The sequence below is a fragment of the Lonchura striata genome, chromosome 5 (genome assembly GCF_050655825.1).
Source record: "Lonchura striata isolate lonStrDom1 chromosome 5, ASM5065582v1, whole genome shotgun sequence".
Classification (NCBI taxonomy): Eukaryota; Metazoa; Chordata; class Aves; order Passeriformes; family Estrildidae; genus Lonchura; species Lonchura striata.
In genome coordinates this window covers 42,521,903-42,538,338 of record NC_140707.1, presented here as the reverse complement: position 1 = coordinate 42,538,338, position 16,436 = coordinate 42,521,903, and the positions used below count along the sequence as shown (strand labels likewise).

General features: G+C 35.5%; 1 protein-coding gene across 7 annotated transcripts in view; it reads left to right on the top strand.

Moving 5' to 3' along the window:
• RYR3 (ryanodine receptor 3) overlaps nt 1-16,436 on the top strand; it is a 193,711-nt gene that overhangs the window by 138,743 nt on the left and 38,532 nt on the right. For 3 of the 7 annotated variants that reach the window (XM_077784079.2, XM_077784078.2, XM_085580365.1), the window contains exons 64-70: nt 334-415; nt 4,155-4,285; nt 6,892-7,212; nt 8,528-8,768; nt 9,091-9,178; nt 9,283-9,375; nt 13,900-13,914. In XM_077784079.2, coding sequence (XP_077640205.2) covers nt 334-415; nt 4,155-4,285; nt 6,892-7,212; nt 8,528-8,768; nt 9,091-9,178; nt 9,283-9,375; nt 13,900-13,914 — 971 coding nt within the window. Of the gene's footprint in view, nt 1-333; nt 416-4,154; nt 4,286-6,891; nt 7,213-8,527; nt 8,769-9,090; nt 9,179-9,282; nt 9,376-12,081; nt 12,103-13,899; nt 13,915-16,436 lie in introns of all 7 variants that reach the window. The other 4 variants (XM_085580369.1, XM_085580366.1, XM_085580368.1 and 1 more) reach the window with 2 other exon arrangements.

Genomic DNA, 16,436 nt, shown 5'->3' with positions numbered 1-16,436 from the left:
TTAGACACACACACAGAGAGATGCCATTTAGCTTAAAATTGTACTCTGCAAGTGTGATAACTTGGAATATCTTACTAGCAAGTGTCTGCTGTCCTCTTGGAATATCTAATGATCTGGTAGGCTTTGGAGTGAATGAATGAATGTAGGTGATAGACCAGGAATTAGAGACATTGAAAGTAAATACCATGTGGAATATGGACAGTCAGAATGTTCAGTGATATATGTGCTAAAAGTTTTAGATATTATTTAAGGTATTGCATAAACAGATATTTGATATTTGAAAAGTAATCCTTAGCTCAATAAATACTAATATGCATTTTCATTTTCCTCTAGTGGGTGATGTACAAGTCTCATGTTACAGAATTCTTTGTAGCCTCTATTCTCTTGGGACTGGAAAGAACATCTATGTTGAAAGGTATTAAGTGTAAAACTCAGCATGCATAATTTTCTTTAGGTGTCACTTAGGTAATAAAGCAGTTTGGATGAAAGGTGAATTTGAAAGAGTGAGAGATGTTTCAAAGACACTTTTCCCTTGAAAATAGTTGCAATACTTCAGCATTTAATTCCACAGGGGGAAAAACACTCAGCAGAAGTAAAAACCTTATTCTAAATATGGCAGTGTATCTGCATAGAGTCTATTTTTCATATAGGAAAAGCTAAATTTTTTTTTGGGTTGCCATTAGGTTCTCAAAGTTTTTCTACCACATATTGCTGTGATAAGTAGGCTGAGTACTAAGTAGGAAGCATCTGTTTCACACCTAAGTCTATACCAGGTTCTCAAAGAGTTGTCCTGAGCATAAAATCCTGAGAGATGTCTACTCTGACAACCATTAACTCTACAAAGAAAACCACTAGTTACTTGTAGTTAAAAACGACTAAGGTCTACAATTCCTTTAAGCATCTAGTTGCTCTGCTATGTTTCAAGCCCTTTCTTCCGATAGAAGGGGATCAAATCTGTATTTGTTAGTTCAGAAAATAGAACCCTAATTGCTTGTCTGTCCTAATACTTGTGAAAGTTTTAGGCTAGATGATTTTAGCTGCCTTTCTTATGATGAAAAGCTTAAGATCCAAAGGGAGAGAGACTAAACTGGAAGAAATTCAAACCTGTAGTCTGGTTGGAATAGGCTTTGCCTAGTGTGAGGAATGCTGATCTCCAATCCCTTCCTTACAGAGTTTAGTTAGAATTCTTTAATTCAAAATTCAAGAGATGTTTGGTGGACAGATCTTTCCTCCCACTCTGCATGCATGCACGTGTGCACAAGCTGTATGTTCTCATTCAGGCATTTATGCATCCATCTCTAATCACAAAGCTATGTTCTTCTTTTTCTTCTCTTTCTGGGCTTCAAAATCCTAAATACTCCTTTACATAGATCTGATAGGAAAAATACGAAGTGCCTTACTTACTCTAGCTAGTAGTCAGAGTTTCCTCACAGAAAACGAAACATGATTGTGTTTGAACTACCTTTCAATAAGAAAAGCTCAGAGCACAAGCCTCCACTTGATTGGCAAAATCTGTAAGCACTGGACATTTTCCTTAAACCTCCTGAAACTAGCGTCATCACCTTTGCCTGCAGCAATTGTTGTCTTAGAATGGAAAAGTGATCAGATTTGATATATCCAAGGAAACTAATTATTCTCCTAAGGCTGTGTGAGAGGTTCTCAACTGCGGATTTCATTTAGTTTGTTTTTACTATTCTGAGAATTCTAAATTACAATTTTAGGCAGACATCAGTGTCTAGGTGGGAAGTAGGATTTCAAACACAATGCTCAATGTTTCAGAAAACTTTGAAGTGAGTGATTGAGCTGACTTGAACAGTTATTCAAATTAAGCAATGTTCAGTTTCAGGATCAAATTGCACATTTTTCTCCTACTGAATTTTGGCAGGGACATTAAGAAGTTTAATCTTTCATTGCAGAATGAGTCATAGTGCACTTTTCATAGATAAATATCTCTTTTTATGGCTGAAATAGTTCTGCTAGCTGCAGGGGCTTAGAACTAATTCTTAATCCAATTGCTGCAGCTACCCTGTTAAGACAAACTTCAATTGTCAAATGTTTCATCCTTTGTACAAAGACTGTTTTGCTTCTTTAGAATATTGGAGTTGTTTTTGATTTTTCTGTGAACATTTATTCTCTAAAAGTCTCCATGATTCATAAATGTTGAGAACTGGATGCAAAAGCTGTAGCTCTTGATTACTTTGAGCCCTAATGCTCTAGTAACTTGATACCTTTCTTCATGGTGTTTCACTTGTCTTGATGCACTAATAGACGATCCTTGAAAAGATACCTTTCCCTCACACTTGCCAAGGGTTTCCCCAGTCCCTTTTGCAATACCCACATCCCAGGATAGGGATCCCAGATCCCAGATGCTCAGCTTCACTACCATCCAATTTCATATTGTGGGTCACAGTATCTCAGCATTGGAGCAGTCAGAGCACGAGGGGCTCACCTGACTGGTGGATGAAATCTATTCACACATCTCACAGCTCACCCAGGGATAGGGAGCAGGTGATTATTTCTCACCCTGAGTCCTCCTCCTTGTGAGGGCCCTATTTCCTCTTCCTCCCTTCGTAAGCAAACTGATTTTGTCTGTCTTGTATTTTTTCTTCTGTGTAGGGTTACTGCTACTGGCACAGGTTGTTCCTCTGGTTCAGCTGCAGTTTGAGTGGCCACAAAGCATTCCTTTCCTCCTCCCCCTGAGGGTGCTATCTAGTACCAAGCAGTGTCCAAAAATAGTAGCTAGAGCCCAGCATGTTGCATAACTTTGCACTTCCCTGAAACTGCCATAGCAGTTTTCCTTCAAATATTCTGCCACTTTATTAAGCACTGTAGTTGCTCTGGGGTGAACTTAAAAACCATTGGAGCAGAATCATCCTTCAAAGGTCAGCTCATTTTCTTCCACCTTCCATACCACTTGTGACTATCCAACCTTGGGGCAGATCTCTGAAATAATCCCTTAAAAATCTTTTGAAACTTCATGGTGCAGACCAGAGTGAGGGGACCCAGCAGACCAAGTATTGGTCAAGACCTTGGATATTTCCTTAACATCCAAGGGAAGTTCAAAGTCCTCAAAAGCAGTGGTAACAGGCTTGAAGGAGGACAAAGGGGTGAAAAGCTGGGCAAAATATTCACCCTCCTCTTCCCACAGGCTGGGTACAATTATCAGTTCTATCTACTTCACTCCCTGAGGTAGTCCTCAAGGTAAGGGCAGAAGAACAAAAATGAATACACATCCCAGATGGCCTTCACTGTCCTTGTTATCATGTCATAAGCTGAAATTACACAGTGCAGCAACAAAGCAATCCTGATCCCTCTCCCTGCTCTGAAAAATCACCATGAGGAACACATATTGCATATATGAGAATGTATACAGGGTTAGGTACCACAACCACGTGAACAGACCAAGCAACATTGTGACCAGTGGCTCTGGACCCAATACAACAAATGCTTAGATCACTTTTGCTTTCTACCACTCTGGTCATATCTGTTGTTATCTCACCCTTTCCTGTCCTACACTGAGTGCCAAATAAGGGTGTTGGTTTCAAAATAGTATTCCCTAAGTATTTCCCACAGAAACACTCCAAACTATGTGCCACTTGCTCAGTCCCTCCTCCTCTGTCACTGTGGTGGATGGAGGGAAGAACTGAAGACACTAAAGGTAAGTATCATGGGTTGAGATAAGAGCAATTTCCTGGAAACAGCAACAAAATAAGGTAATGAACAGTAAGAGCAACAATCCTAACATTGGTGTACAAGAAAGAGGCAAGAAATTCATGCAATTGCTCGCCACCACACAGGACCCCTGACAATGTCAGACCCCTAAAGAACCCGGTCCTTGGCAATGACATGAGGTGGCATAGAATAACCTCTGGGTCCTGTCCATGCCAAAAATTAACCCTGTCCTGATCAGAACCAGAATATTGGAGGAGATGGGGAGTTTAAAATTGTTTTTCTTGCACCACTGTGATCTCTGGTAGTTCTTTTCATGTGAGAAATCAATTTTTTCTTAGTTGTCGGGTAGTTCCTAATATTTAAAAAAGATTTTTAAAATCAAATATAAATACTAATACTTATTTCTATCATGTATGCTAGTCACTGAAAGCCTAGTGAAACTCTCTTCCTCTCAGATGACTTTTAGTGTCTCTCATATACAGGCAGCGTCCCGCACTTGGTGAGTGTTTAGCATCTCTTGCGGCAGCCATTCCAGTAGCATTCCTTGAACCTTCCCTCAACCATTACAATCCACTGTCTGTTTTCAACACAAAAAGTGCAAGAGAAAGAGCAAGTAAGTACTGTTCCTCAAAAAAAAAAAAATCAACCCAAAAAAAACCTGTTCACTCCACTGCAACTAAATAATAGAAGCTGTATAATGAAAAAGTCCTGAATGTATGCCTCAGCAGAGAGCTCCTGCTACTGATGTTTCATTGTTTTCCATCTTGCTGTTTTTGTTGAAACTGTGTCAACAATGTTCTCTTTCTCCTAGTATTTTTTGATATTTTTCTGAACATAATGTTTAAATACTTTTCTAAACATGCATACTGTAATATTTTAAGCTTAATTGAAGGTCTACATATCTACATTACAAAAATTTTTGGCAAAATAAAGTTGTGTTCATGTAGCAAAATGCAAGAGGTATAATATCTGATTTAAGTGATCAGGAAAATAATTTCCATAGTTTTGTTGTCTAACCACTGATCCAAAGCAGCTTGGTATAGGGAACTCCCAGCAGAATATGATTATTCCATGAAAACTTGATGAAAAAGAGACCTCAACAAGTTGGACACATGGGCAGAGAAGAACTACCTGAAATTCAACAAAGGCAAATGTAGGGTCCTGAACCTGCAGAAGAATAACCCACAGACCAGTCCAGGCTGGGAGCTGACCTGATGGAAAGCAGCTCTGTGGAGAAACGTCTGGGGGTAGAGGTGGACAACAAAGTGTCCCTGAGCCAGCAGTGTGTCCTTGTGGCCAAGAAGGCCACTGTGACCTGCACTAGGAAGAGCATGGCCAGCAGGTCAGGGGAGGGGATCCTGCCCCTCTGCTCAGCCTTGGCGAGGCCTGACCGACCCTAGTGAATGCTGTCCCCAGTTCTGGGCTCCTCAGGACAAGAGAGACAGGGAGCTCCTGCAGGGGATCCAGTGAAGGGCAGCAAAGATCATGAGGGGACTGGAGCATCCCTTTTACAAGGAAAGGCTGAGGGAGCTGAGCCTGTTTAGCCTCAGGAAGAGAGGATGAGAGGGGACCTCATCAATGTATACAAAATATTTAAAGGGAGGGTGTCAAGAGGATGGAGCCAGGTTCTGCTCTGTGGTGCCAAGCTATAAGAAAGCAGGCAACAGGCAGAAACTGATGCACAGGAAATTTCACCTAACATGAAGAAGAACTTTCCTGTTTGGGTGACTGTGCATTGGACCAGACTGCTCAGAGAGGTTGTGGAATCTCCCTCACAGAAGACACTCAAGAACTGTCTGGACACAAACCTGTGTCATGAGCTCTAGGAATATCCTTGCTTGAGCAGGACCAGATCATAGAATAGCCTGAGCTGGAAGGGACTCACAAGGATCATTGAGTCCAGCTCCTGGCCCTGCCCAGGACTCCCCAGCAATCACACTGTGTGCCTGAGGGTTGTATCCAAATGCTTCTTGAGCTCTGTCAGGCTGGTGCTGTGACCACTTCCCAAGTGACTAGACCAAGCTCCTCATAATGCTTTCCCTTCAGAGCCTTCCCCATCCTTGTGGCCCCCCTTTAGGTACTCTTTAAAAGTTTAATGTCTCTTTACTCTTCTGATGCCCAAAACTGCACACAGTAGGTAAGGCTTCACCTCAAGGTGAGGCTGCCCCAGCTCAGAGGAGAGGGGACAGTCCCCTCCCTTGTCCTGCTGTGTTGCTGTGCCTGATGCACCCCAGGACAGAATTGTCCCTCCTGGCTGCCAGGGCGCTGCTGACTCATAACAAACTTGCTGCCAAACAGGATCCTAGGTTCCTTTCCATGACACTGCTTTCCAGCAGTTCATTCCCCATCTACACACACAACACCACAATGGGCTTTACCTATTCTCTGTTTCTATTGAAAGGAACATGAGTCCTTCTGCATTGAGTTTCTTTGCTTGCTCCCAAATTACTCTTGATGGACTATTATCTTACAATATTTGAGCATTTTCCTCACTGATCCATGAAAGAGTCACTACCTGCCAAAATCATTGTACTTTTAAACAAACAAACAATGCAAATAAATACAGGTAGATTGATTTTCTATGCTCCGTAATGTTTTTTCCGTATAAAAGCAGTTATGGAAAAGCTTCTGCTAGCCCTTCCTCCCTATCAGGTCTGCTTTATAGGAACAGTACTATACCATTACCATATCCAGAAAGAGTTGTTAATTGCTGAATTAGCATCCTTCATTTTCTAATACAAGCATATGATAACTAGAGTTCTTTCCTGGCATATTTGTTGGCAAATAGCGAACTAAGTACAGTTTCACTTTAACCCCTCCTATAATTTTAAATTGTTTATTTTCCTTTCCCCAAGATGGATTTAATCTTTGGCAAATCAGCATAAAAATTGTGAATAATTATGAATACAATGTCCAGAGTATAACCAATATTAAAATAAGCTTTCTCTTCTGCACTTTTATGTAGTTCACCAGACAATTGCAGGACACCTTAGGGTAAAGCCATAGCTTAATAGCAGCTATTATTTACATTATTGCTGTATGCACATCATCTGTAAGGCACTATTTATTAAAGGAAATACTCATGCATGCCCCAAAGTGTTATTGCCTGTCCAAGATGGTGAAGGAAAAAAATCAGAGCCATTTGTGTTTAGGGTTTAAACACAGATGTTCTCTTTCATTTTGCTAATTAATATTTTGGTTTTCTATCCTTACTTGCAGTTTTAGGTATGCCTGATACAGTAGAAGAAATGTGTCCAGAGATCCCTCAGCTGGATAGGCTAATAAAGGAAATAAATGATTTAGCAGAGTCTGGAGCAAGGTATACTGAAATGCCTCATGTAATTGAGGTGATCTTACCCATGCTATGCAACTATTTATCCTACTGGTGGGAAAGAGGGTCTGAGAGTGTTCCTCAAAGTGCTGGGCCTTGCTGTACAATGATAACATCTGAGCATCTGAGCATTGTCCTTGGAAACATTCTAAAAATCATTAACAACAATCTGGGAATAGATGAAGCCTCTTGGATGAAAAGAATTGCAGGTACTGTAAATATTTTTTTAACAGTATTTGTACTATTAATATTTAATTACTTTGCTATGCTTTACCTTATTGCCCAGTGATATAATAAAAAAATTATAACTAAAACCATCAAGAAAGATAAAGAAAAGTAACAATAAGATAAATGTATTTTATTATTAGCTATATGCATGCATTGTAGCATTACTGTAAGTAGAGAGCTTTCTATTCACCATAAGAAATTTTGAAAATCTCCTTCTCTGCTCTGTGCACTGTATAAAATTTGAAGTAGTGAATTCCATTGATTTTCAAGACACCTGAGTTTCATAGTAGAATGAATTATGTTCATGAAACATCAGGACAGAATGGAAAGAAAGTGTAAATGGTGAAATCATCTCAGGAATAACCCAAGCTCAAACTTAGTTGGTTTGCCTGAATAAATGTATGAGTTATTAAATACGATGAAAGTTTTTTCAAAATATCATATAGGATACAGTATCTATCCTGCTAAAGAAGTTTATCATATCCAAATTTTATCATTCATATTATATAGTGTAAGAATATAATATGCAATAACATAGTTCAAGAAACTCTATGTAAATGTGATAATTTCCTGCTAAATTTGAATAACAAGTATCCATTAGTACTGTGTTTTTGGTATTTTAAATGCTGGAAGGTCTTAATAATAACAAGAATTCCATTAAAATTTAGTAAGAAGTTTGCTGCTTAATTGTAGAGAGTGTTTCCTGCAATTTTGTGCTGATTGTTCATCTACATAAGATGATAACATACTTATATTGTACTTGCAAGGGTTTTTGACTTGGGTAGTTTGCACTTTATTACTAGTACAAAATTGATCTCTGACTTTAAATTACTCACTCATTCTCTGCATTTTAACTAGCCTAAGGCACAGAAGTTGCAGAGAAATAAAGGAATTCTTCCAGAACACTATCTTCTGGTGGTTTTCTGACATTAGATACAAAAAAAACGTCCAAGACTCAAAAACCCCCAAACAAAACAAAAAATATTTTTCTGAGGACTTTGTGTCTCAATCCTTATTTTGCTAAGGTTCTTACTTAGAGATATGTGACTTCCCAAAACCATGATAGTTTAATTTATATAAAACTGAAATACTTATAATCCAAATCCACAGTCTTTTAATCTCTCAATACACAGTTTTTATAAAGCTACATTCATAGCTTTATCAAGAATTTTATGTTGCAGAAATTTATGAAGTCCCATAAACTTTATTGTTTCTACAACTTCAGCATTCATGTTAATATAATGAAAAACACCAGTTATGCATAAATAATAGAATTATCTATATTTTCACGTACAGTTTATGCTCAACCTATCATCAGCAAAGCCAGACCTGATCTTCTCAGATCTCACTTTATTCCAACACTGGATAAATTGAAGAAAAAAGCTATGAAGATAGTGATGGAAGAAGAGCAACTGAAAGCAGACAATAAAAATGACACCCAAGAAGCTGAGCTACTCATTCTTGATGAGTTTGCTGTACTTTGTAGAGACCTTTATGCCTTCTATCCAATGTTGATACGTTATGTAGACAACAACAGGTAAAAAAATCTAATAATGAAACTCATATTTGTTACTTAAATATACTGGAATCTATGATAGGACAATCAGGAGGAACACAGTTCAGTTCACTTAATCTTAGGGTGAGAATCTGATCCTTCATGTTTTAAGATTCTTAAAGCTTAATCCTGAATAATTTAAGATTCTTAAAGAATGCTGTACCATGAATTCACACCCTTGGCTCAGATGCAAATTCCTAGATTAACCAGAAAAATATTACCTGTTTTATTAAATAGGGATCATTATGTTAACCTGTCTTCTTTTAAGTATCTTCTTTTAAATGTCTCTTATTTTTTTAATTAGAGCTAATTGGCTAAAGAAACCAGATGCGGATTCTGATGAACTCTTTCGAATGGTGGCTGAAGTTTTTATCCTGTGGTGTAAATCACACGTAAGATAAAATGTGCTCTTTTCCTTTAATTTCATTCTATTTTTAAAATATAACTGTTGTATATGCATATGAGTTAAACCTCTGGTGATTTATTTTTTCTTTAGAATTTTAAAAGAGAAGAACAAAATTTTGTGATTCAGAATGAAATCAATAATTTGGCATTTTTAACAGGAGACACCAAGAGCAAGATGTCTAAAGTAAGTTAATAAAGAATTGCGGATCAGGTAAATCTACACCATATGTTTAATATGTTGAAAGAAGGCTCTGAAAATCTACTCAGCTGTTCTGCTGTTAGAAAAAAAAAGTTATGCTTCTTGATGACAGATGTGACAACTAATATGCAAAATATAGTCTATGTACCTTAGAGTTACTAAATGGCTGCTAATACTTAAAGACACAAGATTAAGATAAGTCTTGATTTGAAAAAGTTGCACATATAAGAAATATGGGCTGTATTATAAAATATGAGTTATTGTACATTTAGGAAAGAAAAAGGTGGACTATTTTATAAAAGCAAGGGAAGAAACATTGCCTTATCATTTTTATACTATATATTACATATTTTTAGACTCGGTCTGTATTGTTCTGTCAGCTCTGATGGAGCACAGCTGTCTTTACATATACCTCTGTATTTATACATATAATGTGCTACATGTGCACCATTTTTCTTGTCTCCTATCAATTAACACATTCATTTATTTTTTGCTAATTTTCAATATGACATGATGCTGATATGATGGCTTCAAAGTTCATCTTGTTACCTGTACAATAGAGAAATTGTCAAGGTAATTGTCAAAGGCTGCTTTTACCTTAGCTGAGGAAATTAACAGTCAGCTAAAACCAGATGAAGCCTAATTTCAAATTAGTGTTGGTAAATATAGTGAAGAAACACTTTCTTTTATTCATATTTATAATGATTTTGGAGTAATCCTATTCTGAAGGTGTAGCAGAGAAGTGGAATTTAAAGTTTTGTATTGCACTGTATTTTGGTTGCCTGCACCTAGCTACTGTAAATCCATTTTCAAACAATAGAGAACAAGATAAAATGTACTGTTCCATTTTAAAATTATTTTTAAAAATGTGTTTTCAAATGTGTTTAAAACCCACGCTTTTTTTCATTTTTTTTCCTATGAATTTTTTAAGTTTTGAAACCTGACTAAGCCAAACCCTGATATTGGAATTTTTACAAGCAAAAATACTGTATTATCTGCTTCCTCATCATTAGTTTATGACTGACACTGAAAAACAAATCCAACTTTATAAAGAGTTCTGTATTTGGAGATAAGGAAATGTCTAACTTGTTTGCTTGTTGTTAAGGTGCAGCTTATCAAAATTGTTTGATAGAATTGGAATGTTTGTATCATGCCTATTAACAAGATAAATAGTGGGCACATAAAGACTATTTGAAGAGCAGTTGCACAATATAACAGACTATTATATGTAGCTCTGTACTTTTATCATATGACAATCATTGCACACATATTTATTATGTGTATTTTAACATTTATACGTTACAACTAGACTGAAGAGACAAAAATAGGTGTAGTTTCTTCTTTTAGACACCATAGATTAGAAAGAGTATATTTAATCTAAATTGTGTCCCACTTCAGTACTGATAACAGGTTAATATGAAGTCTTAGTGTCATATTTTTGTCAGTCTGGCATGGCAAGAATAAAAGACAAGTCTGCAAAATGAGAAATAGGTAGGTCTCATACTGCTCTGATTTTCATAAAATCCCACTAATTTAACATCAAAAATCTCTATTACCCAAATCTTATTTTGAGATTATATTTTCAAATGCCTGTTGTATGTATTTAAGTATACAAATATTCTATGTATGAATAATTGTATGAATATATTTGTAACAGAGATGTAGATGCATATGTAAATACATTTTTATTCAATGGGTATACAGTACAGAGAGATTCTGGAGTTTTTTGTATGCATATAATTTTTTGTAAGCAAATTAATGTTAACTTATGGCATTCCAGGACACTGTGCATGGTTAATGCTAATAAAGGAAGAAAGAAAATACTGTATTGTTAATGAGTGAATATTTTATTAATATGGTACTGTAATGATAGGCATGATTGCAGAACAGCTGATAATTTAGGTATTTTTTTCATGCTGACTTAAATACCATGATAAAATATATGAAGTTTCTTTTAGAAGGGCTATATTGGTTTTATATATATGGTTTCTAATCATGAAATTGCTAATATTTCGTAATATAAAATGTGGTCTAAACTCAGCACATCCAATAAATTATAGATTTACATCTGTTTTTTGGGGTTTTTTTAAGACTACATAGGTTAAAAGAAACAAGAAATTCTCTAAGTAAGTGAATTTCAGGTTTTCTTGCAGGTTTGATATTTATTTCTCTCCTTAGACACTGATCAGTAGAGGACATTACATTAGGGAACATTATCTCAAAAAGTAGCAAGTTTACTGAATAATTAGCCCTTTCCTCTCTATCACCTATTCCTCTTTACTCACATTATTTCTAGTGGAAGCAATCTTATCCAATATTTATCAAGCACAAAAAACTGAATATAAAAATTGGCTATTGACAGTGGGGCCAGGACAGAACATTTTGTGGTCTCCCAAAAATGATGAAAAATACTGGGATTCTCTCAGCGTGTAAGGTGTATATCCTGTACAAAAGCTTCTACTTCCTTACATGCTATTTGGAAGAAGAAAAAAAGAAAGCAGAGTAGAAAGGAGTAACATGTTACTTATTGGTAGCTAATATCCATGGTAACAAATGATTCCTGATTACAATCAAGAAATTCATTAAGTACCCATTGTATTTTTATTAGACTATATTAACTTTGTTGCTAGTTTTTCAAATAAATGTATTAACAGCTGAGAATTTAATTTTTTTTTTCTAAAAATATGGCAGCAGAATGCTCGGAGGGGAATGGTAAGTTAGAGAACTTTCAGTCTGAGAGAGACTGGTAACTTAGATCACGTTGAAATACCAGACTTGTGATAGAGGTGTTCAAATAGAGAAGTTAAACACAGTCAGCTCCACTAATCTGTTATTTTGGACCCCTTCATAGATTTCTTGATAAAATAGCCTTTTGGTTAAGAGGAAATGATGTCCTGCTGTGTTTTTCAGTTAATTGGAATAAAAGACTGAATGTATACATATGTACATAATAATTGTGTAATATGTATGTGGGCAATTTTTCTGTGTCAGTTCTGGAATCTAAATGAATGTGTGGCTGGATATACACCCTCCATTGCTAAACATTTCCATAGCCTCCTGAAGTTTTATTTGACTTGCCCTCATTAATTTTTATAATCCATTCTTAAGAATAGATTGAGTAGACCTATTATAGAAGTTAGAGGCAGTCATAAAATGCAAGTTTGTATTCTGAAACAACATGGTTTTTTGAGCCCATCTGTAACATGTAGTACATGTTGTTTGCAGATTTACAATAGTTTTCATTTTAGTGTTTTCTGCACGAATTTTAGCTCTCTTCTTTGACAGTAATTCAATTGCATAGAATACATTTTCTTTGGATATACTGAGGTAAATCAGGAGTGGATTATTTTTATGATCAGCTACAATAAATTAAATATAATCAACATTTCCTTACCTTTAGTGTATTCATATACCTGTATATACCTGCTGAGCCATGTCTATGCAGCATCTACATATTTCACAGCACTGAAATCTTAAAGTTTGCTACTTGTCTAAGGTATTAAATATTATAAGCTGCTAAGATTATTTGAATATTAGTCCTTTGCTTGTCTTTACTTGTATCTGCTTTTCTTACTATGTGATATAAATCGAGTAGGTTATAAAAAGACTGACATCATTTTGAAACTTATTAATGTATCACAAAAAAACAAAGTTACTTTTACGACAGAATGACAGAAGTGAGGGCTTGTGTGTGATTTTTTTCTCTGCTTGTTTTTAACCAACAGCTTTCTATAGTATTTTCCTATGCCTGGTTGAGGATTCTTTTCAGTAATAGTTTATTTATGGCTTTGTTGTTATTTTCTTAAGATTTCCTGACACAATTATAATATAATGTTGGCTGTGGAATACATATTTATTTGAGTGTATTTATGGTATTAATATAATAAATGGGAAAATTTGTATGTATGAGAGTTACAGCTGAGTTTATAATATTCTCAAAATGGGTACTGCTGAGAGATGCAAGCTAAAGTTTTCTCTCAGGCTGTCTTCAAAAGAGTAATTAGCTATTCAATGGGAAAATAGATCTGTAAATTAAGTGCTAGACCTTGCCAGTGATAATTTGATTCTAATCAATGTTTTTTCTCAAATATATTTAGGAGGGGAAGAGGTAGAAAAAGTGTTTTTTTAAAAAAATATGAATGTTTTCCATTACTGGATTATCCAGAGTTTCAGACACCTTTCTTCTTTTAGCAAAATTGGGAAGAGATGCAGTAAACTGTGTGTTGATAGGTTAGCTTACTGGATGTCCTTATATGTGCAAGCAACAAATGGAAGTGTGTGTTAAAAGAGCAACAGAAATTCAGAAGTTCAATTATTCAATAAAGATTAAGCTGATTTCACTAAAATCTCATTTGGTTATGCATTCACACTCTATTATTTTAGCTATGAGCTTAATATATTTTTGCTGTCCTCATAAAGCTGAGTAAGTTTGTAAGTAACTTGTAAAATTATCATCCTTTCATCTCTTTTACTTATGCTTTTTTTCCCCTTTATTTTTCTTTCATACAGGCCATGCAAGTAAAGGTACAGGTCAAAGTGCATGATGTGTTTTTGTTTTAGATTTAGAGATTATCAGGCTCCAAGCACTCTTTCCATTGATCATAGCAGTGGCGTCACAAAGTGAAGCACCAGGTTCCACCTACTAGAAATTTTGTCCCAGCTAAAGTGGCAGTCTTTGACCAGAGCAGATGAAATTCCCTTTGGCACTCCTAAATATTACTTAATGTGAAACTGTCTAAACCTTTTTAAAACTATTTTAGATGTACATTCTGCCTCTGCTGTTCTTCTGCATTCTATTGTTTTTTTGCTAAAATAGTAAAGTAGACATTGTAAAAGAAATGTCTAAGTAGAGTCATTAGAGAGATGTATTTGCCTTATGATATTCAAGAAGACTATTTGGGGAAAATGTGCTATAACCTCTACCCCATCTATAGGTGAATAGAAGATTTTATTAAATCCAGTAAGTTTAAATAAGATATACAGTTCAGATCTTACCTTTTTCCAAAAGTAATATGTTCTTTACTAAAGGTGTGAGGTGTGAAAAGCTTTAGAATAACCCTTATTTCTTTTATGTACTTAAAGTATTTGAAGATTTCTTTTCCTCCAATGAACTATAGGTCACTTTGCTTCATTCATATTCTTTTTTTTTTTATATAAATTTCTAAAATAGATGAGTACTTTCTGACCTATGGTGTATTCTTCATGGATGAAGTAGAATAAGCAGCAAAATGGAGCATAAATCCTTTCATCTTTCCCTTTACCCTATGTACTGAGAAGCACACTTGATGCTGTGAAGAACTTTTAATCAATTAAACTGGAGACGTGAGTTAAAAAGGGAGAAGCTCTGTTAAACTAATAATCTGATTTCATACTTTGTTATTGTCAAACTTCTGCAGGTATACTGAGTAGAATTTAATGACTGCCCTCATAGTAATCTCAAAGAGCCGAAACTCAAAGAGGGATGGAAATACAAAAACTATTATTTCTATAATCTTAACCAGTTTTAGCTGATTTTTAAGTGTAAATGAACTATTTCTTCCTTTGCATTGTGTATTTAGTTATTATTAATCTACTAAATAATCTGTAATTGGTTTATGGTACACAGATTTTTTCAGAAATATCCATTTGACTGTTGAAATTTTTAGAGAAGACTATTACATGCTTTTAGGCAACCAAATTGTATCATGCCTTCTGTTTAGATCCTTTTAGGCAAAATATATCTGATTTAATGCTCTTTACATATGTAATGCAGGTATTGTGTGTGCACAGGCGCATATTAGAACTGAAAGAGACAAAATTCCATTGTCATTTAGATTTCAGTCTGTGACTCTACTTACACACTTAGCAGCTGGAGAAGTGAATTCACAGACAGCAGTATTTATGGCAAAGGCAGAATGGATCTTCTTTCCATATTTTGAAAATTCTCCAGTTTTAAGGTTCACAATCTTATTTATCTCATGAACATAATTAAAATTGGATGTGCAAAATGTCCACTGGTGTAAAAGATGCAGAAACCAGTATCTCTCCCATTCCTTTTTTTTTTCTTTTTAAAAAATATATCTATTACATATTTTGTTATTCCTTATTTAAGCTGCATAGTGACGCCACTGGAGTACAGTGATACGTTGTGGGATTTGTTTGTCTGCTGTCAACGTAGAGTACAAATAATGTCATTATTAAAGCCATTGCATCACTGTTTCTAAGGCACTTTGAAAAGCAAAGCTTTGAGGCAAAGTACTCTCTTGCAATTGTTAGTTCCTTAAGAAAGGAAGCCACATCCATTGCATGTTCCCTCACACTTGCAAAATACTTTACACCAGCTGTGTACATAGAGATTCCCCAACTAGAAGACAGAATTTGGCAAATTTTATCACCAAATAGAAGACATATGGCTGCCTTTTTTCTTCCAGCGCTTACTGTGATAATAGTGAGGCATTAATTGGGAAATAATGAATTGCAATGGATTCTGCTGTATCCTTATGTGGAACTACACAATCTATTATAAGAATAGTAGTTTGTAAATCCTTATTGATAGAAGGAAAAGGATGTGCAGGGTTAAATGAAAGCATTTCTAATTTTGTACAAACTTGGAGGCCTAGTCCTGAAATCTTATCTAAAGCAAAACTCCCCTTGAGTATAGCAGGAGTTTAATCTGGGTACAGAATTCAGAACTGGGCTGTTTGATGTTGTTGCTGTTTACTGTGTGTTCATTAAATATATGGGTCTGTTTGAAAGATTTTGGTTCTCTGTCTCATAAAGGAAATGTGAAATATGTTGTACATGTCTGTCCAAAGAAGATAGGTCAGATGTTACTCTGTTGTGCTGTTTACTTCTGTCTATTTTGTTTTATTTTCCTATTACTGATGCTATCCAGAGATACAAAATTTTAAATTTTTTTGTCCCAAATGTATTAATATTATCCAAAGCCAAAGGGCAGCACTTTCCCAGAGGCACTAATTCATTGGCACTTTTTTACATTGAATCATAGCCTTTTAAATAATACTGGTTTTCAGATGAGACAAGTCAGGCAATATTTATTCATTCAG